General features: G+C 41.5%; 1 protein-coding gene across 2 annotated transcripts in view; it reads right to left on the bottom strand.

The window, feature by feature from the left end:
• Positions 1 to 7,308: 7,308 nt before the first annotated feature.
• The window catches only part of kdm4b (lysine (K)-specific demethylase 4B), a 93,197-nt gene continuing 88,602 nt past the window's right edge, over positions 7,309 to 11,903 (bottom strand). For both annotated transcript variants that reach the window (XM_036586345.1, XM_036586344.1), the window contains exons 21-22: positions 10,386 to 10,478; positions 7,309 to 8,347 (exon numbers count right to left, since the gene is read on the bottom strand). In XM_036586345.1, the coding sequence (XP_036442238.1) occupies positions 7,967 to 8,347; positions 10,386 to 10,478 (474 nt within the window). In that variant the 3' untranslated portion in view covers positions 7,309 to 7,966. The remainder of the gene's footprint in view (positions 8,348 to 10,385; positions 10,479 to 11,903) is intronic.

Raw genomic sequence — 11,903 nt, 5'->3', positions numbered from 1 at the left:
CACTCAGCTTAATGTTCATAAAAGTATCTTCTTTGGTATGAAGAGCAGGTTTCGCCTGAATAATGATTCATTAAAAGCACATATTGAAACTCTTTTAGTTCAAAAGTGGTTTAAACATCTGAATCTTAAGTGCTGACATCACAACAAGGAGATGAAATGCATGGCCTTTGGCTAAATTCCCAAAGTGGCCCTTTTATCAGTGTTGTTTTGCAGTTTTTGCACAGAAAAGCAGTAAAATCTAAACAGTTTTCTGTTTAATATGTGATGTTGTTGGAAAGCTACAAAGAAACAGCTGTTGATTTGTTCAAAAACATTTTAAAAAGTTAGATATCTAATTTTTTGACGGGCAGCACGAAGCACAGTGAGCAGAAGAAGCTGGTTTTGGAAGCTGCAGCCTCAAAATGCTCTGGATGATGCAAACCTCAGCTACTTGTTCTACACATGCTGTAGGTTTAACAGTTCCTCCATACCGGCAACTGAAATCTGCTTTGAGGCGGATGATGCATGTCATCAAAGTAAAGCCTGCTTACATAAAGCCAAACTGAGCCAAATCCTACAGGGGTTTTCTGCACGACCTCCAAACTACACGTGTGCATCCATGTTCTATATATTTGTACAGCAAAGTCAGAGATCACCCTTCATTTATTTAACTTCCTTCCAGCAGAAAACATATTTAACTTAAAAAGATATTTCAATATTTAGTGTCACCTTCATTCCAGCTTCCAGTCTCTTCAGGAAACTGACTTTCAGTTCCTCAAAGAATCTGCAGACACACCTCCAAAGTTCAGTCTTAGAAGCTGGTTGATCATTTTCTGAAGTAATCAAACACATTCAGTGGTGTTGAGGTCTGGACTCTGGGGTGGTCAGTCCATTGTTCAGCTTCTGTGTTTGATGTGTCCGTCTCCTTTTCTCAGTGAGGTTCTTCTTGATCAGCTACACATCCTTTCAGACCCACAGCGCTGAGTCGTCTTCTCACAGTGGAAGGATGGACAGAAACACCTGTGGATGTTTTCAGATCTGAAGCAGCTTGATTTTCTCCTCTCTCTCAAAGATGAAAGCTTTAAGTGCTGTTTATCTGATGGGGGCAGTTTTGGTGTCTATGAGGTACATTTTGAGAGAAAAACAATGTTACTCTTGTCCTTCTGGAAGTTCCAGAGTGAATAGTCACTGAGTGAATAGGAGTCGTAGTGTAACCAGGTTTCAGTTAGTTGTTAGGAATGGAAAACAGTGGCGGCAGCTCTATGAGAACCTGATACAAGATCACATACACAGATCAGGCGTTACATTATGACCACCTCCTTGTTTCTACGCTCATTGTCCATTTTATCAGCTCCACTTACTATATAGGTGCACTTTGTAGTTCTACAGTTACAGACTGTAGTCCATCTGTTTCTCTGCATACTTTGTTAGCCCCCTTTTACCCTGTTCTTCACTGGTCAGGACCCCCATGGACCCTCACAGAGCAGGTACTATTTGGGTGGTGGATCATTCTCAGCACTGCAGTAACACTGATGTGGTGGTGGTGTATTAGTGTGTGTTGCGCTGGTCTGAGTGGATCAGACACAGCAGTGCTGCTGGAGTTTTTAAACACTGTGTCCACTCACTGTCCACTCTATTAGACACTCCTACCTTGTCAGTCCACCTTGTAGATGTAAAGTCAGAGACGATAGCTCATCTGCTGCTGCACAGTTTGTGTTGGTCATCCTCTAGTCCTTCATCAGTGGTCACAGGACGCTGCCCACAGGACGCTGCCCACAGGACGCTGTCAGCGGGATAATTTTGGTTGGTGGACTATTCTCAGTCCAGCAGTGACACTGAGGTGTTTATAAACTCCAGCAGCACTGCTGTGTCTGATCCACTCAGACCAGCACAACACACACTAACACACCACCACCACGTCAGTGTTACTGCAGTGCTGAGAATAATCCACCATCCAAATAATACCTGCTCTGTGAGGGTCCACTGACCACTGAAGAACAGGGTAAAAGGGGGCTAACAAAGTATCAGAGAAACAGATGGACTACAGTCTGTAACTGTAGAACTACAAAGTGCACCTATATAGTAAGTGGAGCTGATAAAATGGACAATGAGCGCAGAAACAAGGAGGTGGTCATAATGTTATGGCTGATCGGTGTTTATGTTAATGTCTGTTACCTCAAATATCTGTGCTTAATCTAGAACAGGCAAGCAATGTTAATGTGCACCACTGTTAGCTTAGAGCTAACATACTACTACAAACCCATTGGGGTAGCATTACCTTAGCATTTTTGTGTCTCATGTCTGACCTTTTCTCTCTGTAGTCAACATTCACCACTGATTAGACTGTCTTATAATGTATTGCTTGTTGTTAACATTCTCTTTTTAAACCAAACAAAGTCTTAGTTTCCAGATAAAGGCTTTACTTTTTCTTAAACAGCGCTGTACTTTGGCTCAGTTCTGCATGTCTAAGCTCTCCGCTGTGAGCTGCACGCTGAGTTCAGCTGGGATAATGAAGAAACGCACATATGCACAGAAGTTAATGAACACGGTGTCATTTCACATCATCTCAGACACACACACTCTCACGTCCTGCCGAGACCCCACGTCTCAGGGGAGTTTATCTGACATCACTGACGCCACCAGACTGACTCTTACGATAAACTGGACCAGATCAGTGAACTCACTACTCACTGATTTCCATAATTTAGAAAACAGATAGTTCTGGTCCTAAAATCTGATTGGCTGAGCCGCGTTCGAAGCTGTTGTAAAATCCACAGTATATGCTCACCTATGACGCCTCACAGCGACTGAACTCTGTATCACTGCACCACAGCACGAAAACCCCTGTCGCTAATGGAATAGTCTTTGACTCTCATGCTGCTCCATGGAGCGCCGTGAATACTGATGAAGTAAGAACCCCTTTTGTGTTTAAACTGAGGGGCCGACAACTTATGTTCTTAACTAGAACTAGGCTGGTCAGCTAGCTAACAGGCTAAAAGAGCCAACAGCCTAAATAGCTCCATCATTAATATCACAGGCTTGAATTAAAGCACTTACAGTATGATTTACTGTAAAACTGCAGTATAAAAGTCTAAAGAATGTCACTTGAATGTTTTACACACTTCAAATGTCCATGTTCCAGTCAGACGTCGCGTCAAACCCAGACTGAATCCCAAACGGCTCCGTACTCCCTAAATAGTGTTCTAGCTATGAAAGTTTAGAAATTCTAGCCTCCACAGCCAAACAGTGCAGCATTTATCGAGTGTGGATGAGTCCCAAATGACTGTTTCTTAGCTGTATTTTGCTCTGTTGGGCTGCAGGATCCAGTATTTAAACTCCTATGTAGTGCACTATGTAGGGAGCAGGGAGCCGTTTGAGATTATTGGTGCTAAATAAGACTCTAGAAGTACTTATAAAGTGAAGTTTCTGCATTAAACAGTGCTGTATTATTATATGTTCATTGTTACACGACAAAAAGTTAGAAGTTCCTGAAATGACCGCAGTGGACAGCGATGGGTGACCAAACGTTCCCCTCATTCAGTTGTCCATGGTTGCTTGGGAACGATACCATACTCTAAAGGAACTACATTTATTGGCAGAATACTTGTTCATTATTCTTAATAATAACTCAAATTATTTTCTGAACAATTCTGTATTTTGTCATATTTCATATTGGCTGCAGTTTTATAAAAGCAATAAGCCACTTGAGGCTGTGTTATAGCTGCTGTAAATCTCTTAATCGGTAACTTTATAACTTCATTATATTAATGTATGTTAAGAAAGGGAGTTTATTGCACGTCACTTTGAGCCATTTCTAGTTCAGACATGATGAAACTTTCATTAATGCTGTATGTATGTAAAGAGCAGCTGGAACTGAAAGGTTCTAATATGAATATAATACCTGAATATTCAAATACCTCAAAATTCCTACATTCAAATTACATTTTTTAGTTGATTTTCAAAGTGAAAATAAGTTCACTCCACTGAGAACACACTAAAATATGGCATTTTTATGCAAATTTTAGTTTCACACTTTCTATTTATTAGTTGAGTTTAACATTTGGAGGAAAAAACAGGTGCCATAACTTTTGTGCAGGCCATATTTTAGATTTTATTTTTCCCAAAATAGGATAGAAATTAGAAACAAAAACAGTATTCCTGCATTAAAACACACAAGTGTGTCTCTGTAGAGGATTTTTCACCCAAACTTTTGAATATGACTGTATATACTGTAATATTTTATTAATAACACTATATTTATGTAATCATGCTTCTCACCAAGACTAATTCTTCTGATATGCGAGCATACTTGGCTAATAAAACAGTTCATTCTAACACCGACTTTAAAAGCTTTAATTTCACTCACTGAAGACGTTTCAGGGCTGTGCTCAGTTTATCTGAACGGCTCCAGCTTCTCTGATTTCACTAATACACAAGCGTTTCTGAAGCTGCTTCGCGCCACTTTACAGCTGTTTTAAAAACACATATCACAGACGAGAGGTGTCAGATCTACTGATGTGCTGCAGGTGCCTGTGTGTGAATGTGTAAAACAGCAACGACGACAACAACAACAACAACAACAACGTACCACCAGAGTTACACTTCACATTTTAATAGAATTTATCAGATAGCTTCTGTATGGATTAACATTTACAGACAAAAGAACGGGAGTCTTTGTGGTCTCGGAGTAGATCTGCCCTTTCCAGAGGTTACGAAGTTATTGCAAAATGGTTTGAAACCCCAAGAAAAAATAAAGAGAGAGAGAGAAAAATATTCTCAGCCAAAACTGCCTCAAATCTCAACAAAGCAGTCGAGGGCATCAAGTGAGCAAATAGCCTGTCTGATGATGAGAGAGAGAGAGAGAGAGAGAGAGAGAGAGAGAGAGAGAGAGAGAGAGAAGGGTGACAGAGAGAGAGAGAGAGAGAGAGAAGGGTGACAGAGAGAGCTATATGGGGGGGGAGAGCAAGAGAGAGAGAGAGAGAGACATCGACATCAGAGAAGAAAGAAGAAAGAAATAAAGAGAATGAGCAGGTTCCTGAGGAGGGATATGAAGGAGGAACAGAGTCCCCTCAAGTGACAAGTCTTACTGTCATTTAGAGAGAGAGAGAGAGAGAGAGAGAGAGAGAGAGAGAGAGAGAGACAGAGAGAGAGAGCGAGAGCGAGAGAGAGAAGGGTGACAGGGAGAGCTATATGGGGGGGGAGAAAGAGAGAGAGGGAGAGAGAGAGAGCGAGCACGAGTGAGAGTGAGCTATAGAGAGAGAGCGCGAGTGAGAGTGAGCTAGAGAGAGAGAGAGAGAGAGAGAGAGAGAGAGAGAGAGAGAGCTATAGAGGGAGAGGGAGAGAGAGAGAGAGAGAGAGAGAGAGAGAGAGAGAGAGAGAAAGAGAGAGAGAGAGAGAGAGCTATAGAGGGAGAGAGACAGTCAGCTGAGGGTTCACTGTTAAACTCTGTTAACACTGTGTGGGTTTATAAAGTCTTTCTGCAGGAGCTCTTTGGCTCACCGGGTCTCTGTGTTTTTATAACGGATAGAAAGAGTGAGAGAGGAGCGATAGGAGGAGGAGAATGGCTGCTGGAGGAGCCGGACAGTTTGTGGGGGAGAGAGAAAGACCAAAGAGGTGGAAAAAAGAAACAAAGACAGAAAGAAGTAGGAAAGAGAAAAAGAAAGAAGGAAAAAGAATGGAAAAAAGAACGAGAGAAAATAGAGCTGCTAATCTTAATCTTGGTTTTGTAATTAGACTTCTTAAAACATTAGTTCTCACTATTTCAATGACACTCTGGCAACACTAACTACACAGGGTCGGGCCAATGAGAGAGAGAGAGAGGGAGAGAGAGGGAGAGAGAGAGAAATAAATAAATGAAAGGGGAAAAGAAAGGAAAAAAAAGACAAGGGAAAAAAGTAAAAGAAAAAAAAAAAGAAAAATTAAGGAAGGTACAGAAGTCCGGAGAGGCCACGAGCAGTTGCTATAATTTTCTGGACTGTTATCCTAAGATAACAAGGTAAGTAACTTGTTATCTCGAGATAACTTTTTTCATCTCGAGATAAGTAATTTTTTATTTCAAGTTAAGTAATTTGTTATTTTGAGATAAGTAGTGACTCATTATTTCAAGACATTTTTGTTATCTTGAGATAAGTAACTCATTTCAAGATAACTGTTATCTTGAGATATCAAGATAAGTAACTTTATTTCAATAATATTTTGTTATCTTGAGATAACAACATAAGTAACTCATTATCTCAAGATAATTTTGTTAACGGAAGGAACAAAGAATGAAAAATAGAAAGAACCAAAAAAAAACCTAAAGAAAAAAAAAGTAGAAAAAGGAGAGAAGACACAGAAAAAAACAAAAGATAGAAAAAGAAAAAAAGAAAGAAAAAAGAAAGAGTGCCGAGGAAGATTTCTAAGTTTCTAAGCCATCCTTTCTGTGGTTTTCCTCCACTTTAACTGTGCCTCAGAGACAGAGGTGAGAGAGATGCGGGCGAGAGAGGCAGAGTGAGGCAGAGCTGAGTGTGATAGCAGGTCTGTGGTATTTACACCGCTGTGCGTGTGACGTGAACAGCTGCCTCTCAGTAGTCTCGGACGTCTGTAGCACCTTGAGAAGGCCCATCACTGAAACACACGCTTAACGCTGACTGTGTGGGGTTCAAATCTACTTATGTGACAAACTCTGTTCTCTAGAAAACAAAACAAAACAAAAAAAAAACTGCAAGCTGACAAAAAAAACAAACAAAAATCTATCCTGTTGTTCATTTCACATGAAGAATTTCACCAATCAAATAAAAATAGAAACAATAACAGCAAAAAGACAGTAATCGTAATAAAAATGGACAACGTGAACAAAGTGAACAGTTATTCATATCAAGTCTACAATATACGAAGTCTGCTACAAAAAAAAACAAGCCCAGACACCTGGCACTGAAAATACATCGTAACGTTTCGCTTATATGCGTTTACAAGAGTTTATGAAGACGTTTATAACTAATCTTAAACACAGCATTTCTACATCAAACTCTCAGGCAGAAAAGTGGAGCTTCTAACGGTGCCATAATTGCCATTTGCTTTATACAAATAATAAATCTATATGTGTCAAAGACGTTTAAATACTCGTGTTAAACCCCCATATCCCAGCCACCCCCCCCTTTCTGTTGACCCCCCTCCGTACACAGAAAGAAAAAAATCCTTTTTGAAACTGTACAGAAAACAGACTGTCCGTTTGCATCGAGTCCGATTAGCAGGGTGCGTTTTGGCTTGAGTTAGAAAAATATTTCAAACTGGATCGATATAATTCAGTATAAAGTATGCTGCACGTACGGTAAAATGATCAGTCCGTCCAAAAAAAGGTGTGTTTTTTTTTTTCCCTCAGTGAGGAGGATAAAAAGAAGGAGGGATCAGAGAGGAGAGCAAGGAGTCTTAAAGCATGAGGGGCGAGCGGGGAGAAGCGGCCCCAGAGAGCCGAAACGTACACCTCCACCTCAGGGGTATCTCACAAAGCAAGACCTCTCAGATAGCTGGACCACCTGAGCCAAAAATTACAATAATTAGAATAATAAGTTAATCACAATTTGTTTTTGCAATACTTACATTGCAGAAGAATATGCAAATGAGCCTCTAACCAATCACAATGCTCTTTTTTGTGATGATACTGACCAGCTCTGGATTTGTGCAGGATTATTATGCAGGAAAACCTTTTTAAATTTGCCATATTACTGATTTTGATGCATTACTAGGCGAATCGCAACTGTAAAATGCAGGTATATCAGTATTTTTTTTCTCCTCTTACAGGCTTTAATTTGAAGTTATCTGGTCACCTGAGCAACGCTTCGTGAAATACACTCCCGTGCTGGCTGTGCGGCTTTGTGACGGCTAGGAAGAGAGTAAAATAGCAAGGAAACGAAAGAGAGCTAGAGAAAGAGAATACATGCAGTAATGGGACGTCCTCAGAGTCTTTATATGTGGAGGAACGGCCAGCAGAGCCAGCGGAGCGTCGGAGCTAAAACATGGGCTCCGGCCCGCGCTCGCCCTCGTCTGGGGGAAAGTCCGAGTTGAGGAGAGACTCCATGTAGGCGATGTAGCTGGAGCTGTGTGTGTAGCGCTCGCCAGCCTCAGCCTGAGGGGCAGGAGGGACAGCTACAGTGGCAACCATGGGGTCAGAAGGGGTAGCCATGGGGCCAGGAGGGGTAGCCATGGGGTCAGAAGAGGCAGAAGTGCTGGTGCTGATGCCGGGGGTAATACTGAGGCCTGAATAGGAGGAGATGGGGGATTGCAGCGACTCTGTAGTGGCCGTGGGGGGCGGAGTGGGCAGCCTTGGACGCTTTGCAGCCTGAGGCCCGTCAGGAGTTTGAGCCTGAGGGTCCTGAGTGTTCACCGACGCCTGCAGGAGAGAAAAGAACATTACAGTCAAAAATCGCAACATTCTGACAGGGAACAGTAATATTCTGGATACCTGCATCTGAAATACTAAATACTTTTTAGTAATTAGTGCTGGATGGTATTTGGGGGGAAGAAAGTACCAGGTGATTTCTAACTTGTAACCTGAGCAACTTGAGTTTTGTGATTTGGTATGTGGAAATGTTATAGCTGACCCTCTTCTATCCAATATTTTACACAAATCGAATACGTTTAAAGGTTTTTACATGATCAGTAATGTCTCTTACTATTCTTACATCAGAGTCTGTGTTAATGAGCTACTCTATGTTGTTCTGTAAGGTGCTTTATGATCCTTACAGATGTCCTTATTCAGGCATGTCATATATGCCCTCTTCAGGTACAGTTCACATTCCTGTTCTTGGGAATCCAGCTTCCCCATATATTTTGACTAATGATTTGGTTTGACCAGAACTGAAGGGTTGCCATCCACTAACGTTATGCTCCCCTGTAAATGTATTGCATTTTAAAAATACAATTTACTGTATTATACAGATATATATTTAAATACATTTTGTCCATCCTATACAATACTTATATAAAGGTAGAGTTGACAGATTGTGTAAATCCACGTTAGATCCCATTTGGATAAGACAAAGACAGCTTTTTCTACCCCACTGGTTTCCAATCTGTGAGCTGCAGCCCCCCAGTGGACGGTGGTAGTACTGCTAGGGGGCTACTGACCATCAGTTTTTTTTTGTTTTTTTTTTTAAACAAGAAAAAAATGTTCTGGCAAAATGCTCACTAGTTCTGTTTATATTTTCAGAGCAACTCAATGGAAAAATTTCCCTCCATCGTGGGAAAACGGTTAACAGGAGAAAGGCCAAAAGAAAAGATCCTGAGGCTGGGCCATCTACAAGTGAAGCAGCCACCGTATATCAGACAGAGAAAAGCAAGAAAACCAGGCATAACCAAAACAAAGAAAACACAGCAGTGAGCAGCATGTGCTGCGATGAGGTGCGCGAGAGATGAAAAACAGCTACCAGTCTGTGCTGTACGCAAGGGTCCTTTCACAACTACCTTGTTTGGTCCGGACCTTCAGACTTTTCAGTTTGGTCCCAACCAAAATAGCAGGTGTGAATGGTGCCTCAGACCACGGTCCAGACCAAAGGACCAAAATTTGGTCCAACCAAAAGAGGTGGTCTCGGTCCAGATCAAGCTGAACCATGGTTCGGTTCGTTTGCAGTATGAAAACACATTTTAAGATGGTTCGGACTTTCAGACCAATTACAGGAAGTTGAGGCAGACTACGGTCACTCATTAAACACTAAAAGAAGGAAATTAATCTGAAAATGGGGAGGGGGGAGATGACATATTTAACTGTAACTCAGTCTGATGAAAAAGTCAAAAGTCGACTTGAAAAATGCATAAAATTGATGAAATTTACACTTCTTTTTCTGAGAAAACGAGACACGTTCACTTTTCTCCATTCAAAAGGAAAAGGATGCCCGATGAACTGACATGCCGACGTCAGACGCTCCTCTACAGATCAATCAATGTTAAGTACAGAGAAAAGCAGGTCACGTAGGTAACAACAGGACACAGAGGTGTCATGCAAAGTTCTTTAGTGCGCTCAATAAACTGCAATGTGAAACCAAAACTAACTGGACCAAATGTAGACAATGTAAAAAAAAAGGACCTTGCTTTGGACCTTGGTCTGGACCTTCCGGTGTGAAAACGCCCTGAATTTAATATTTATCTAAACCAGTCAAAGTGAGCCAGAACTCCGTTAGCAGCTTTCCTCTCTTTAGCCTGAGATCCAGCACTGAGTAGCTGCCAAACAAGGTCAGCTCTTATTAGGTGGCTCAGACTGGCAAAATCTTTTTGTGAGCCACAGAAGCTTTTGTGGTTATTCGCACGGCCTGCAAGTTGCAAAAGGCTGGGAACCCCTCTTCTACCCTACTCTGCCACTATAGATGCAGCAGTTACAACTGATAACAAAAGCATAGTGTCATTTTATACTGATAGCTCACTGAAAAACTTACCAGACGGGTCATCACTCTCTTGGGCAGCTCCTGGTTCAGAGAGTGAATCTCACTCTGCTTCAGCAACAGCTGAGACTCATCCTGAAACTCCACCTGAGAGAGAGAGAGAGAGAGAGAGAGAGAGAGAGAGAGAGAGAGAGAGAGAGAGAGAGAGAGAGAGAGAGAGAGAGAGAGAGAGAGAGAGAGAGAGAGAGAGAGTTCAGTTCACAAGCTTTTAAGGATGTTTTTGTTTACTTTTTTATCCGTTTATTTTTAGGATCCCCATTAGCTGCTATCATGATAGCTGCTATTCTTCCTGGGGTTCAGTAGACATACTATACAATAGTAACAGTAATAATGAATTAAACAAGTCATACAAACCACGAGTAAAAAATAAAAGAAGAACAAAAAGGAACTGAGAAAACAAAACACATGAAAAATGGAAAAATAACATAGTAGGACAGTTTGAAACATAAAATAACAGAAATATGATCGAAAATGGAAAAAAAAATAATTCACACAAAGAAAGGGTCATTTGGAATATCTCACAAAGACGAGGTTGATGGGGTCGTATCCTATTTCACAAAGTATTTAATGGGTCTCAAGACAAACACTACCTCTACATGTGAGTCCTGGCATGAAACGTTGAAGGTTCCACTATGTTAAAAGCGTTCATTGTATCAACAGGCCTTCCTACTGTTTTTCCCGTTTCTTCCAACGTACTTAAACCTGAGCCACCGACGGGCCTGCCAGTCTACACCACAGCTACCCTTCCATTATCTGTAACATTAACGGCATAATTTTTTCCTCCAGCTCACCTGAATTCCCTAAAGCTCCCACTGAAGACAACGGTAAAAAAAAAAAGTTGTACGAAGCTTTAACAGATGTAAGAAGCTCGAGCCTGGCGCGGCGCTCAGCGACAGCTCATCAAACCTGTCGCCAGCCCGCAGCCCCGAGTGCAGCTGCAGCCGCTTCACACAGAGCAGAGCTTTTTAAAGAATTTTTTAGGGAGACGAAAGGTGGCCTGATTTTGCCTGATCAGAAATCAGGAACAAAGTCAGAGAGAGCTGATAACAGAGGGAGGATGAGGAGAATGAGGAGAGCTGAGGAGAAGAGAGACTGACGGAGTGAAAGAGAGTGAGGGTGTGGCACTGCAGTTACACCCTCATTAAGAGGAGCTGACTCAGAATAAACACATACATCAGAGAGAGAGAACAGCAACTAAACAGCTGAATATATGCAAATAAATAGGAAAGTAACAGCAAGAAAGAGAAGGGATTGAGAATAAGAGTGAGAAAGGATGATACCACTACTGCAACAAACGGACAGTGTCTGTTGTCAGATATATAGAGACGGAAAAACAGACAGACAGACAGACAGAAACACAGATAAATAATTAGACAGACAGACAGACAGATAGCTCTTGATGTCAGGTGGGATGGTGGGAAGGGGAGACTTGATGTAAGTGGTTAATATGTTTCCTGCCCACTGGTACATGATGACAATCAAAACTCAGATGATGTTTCAGAGGCAGCAAAA

Source organism: Colossoma macropomum, unplaced genomic scaffold, assembly GCF_904425465.1.
Source record: "Colossoma macropomum unplaced genomic scaffold, Colossoma_macropomum, whole genome shotgun sequence".
Lineage (NCBI taxonomy): Eukaryota > Metazoa > Chordata > Actinopteri > Characiformes > Serrasalmidae > Colossoma > Colossoma macropomum.
The sequence above is the reverse complement of the archived record's forward strand: the minus strand, read 5'-3'. Positions and strand labels throughout refer to the sequence as shown.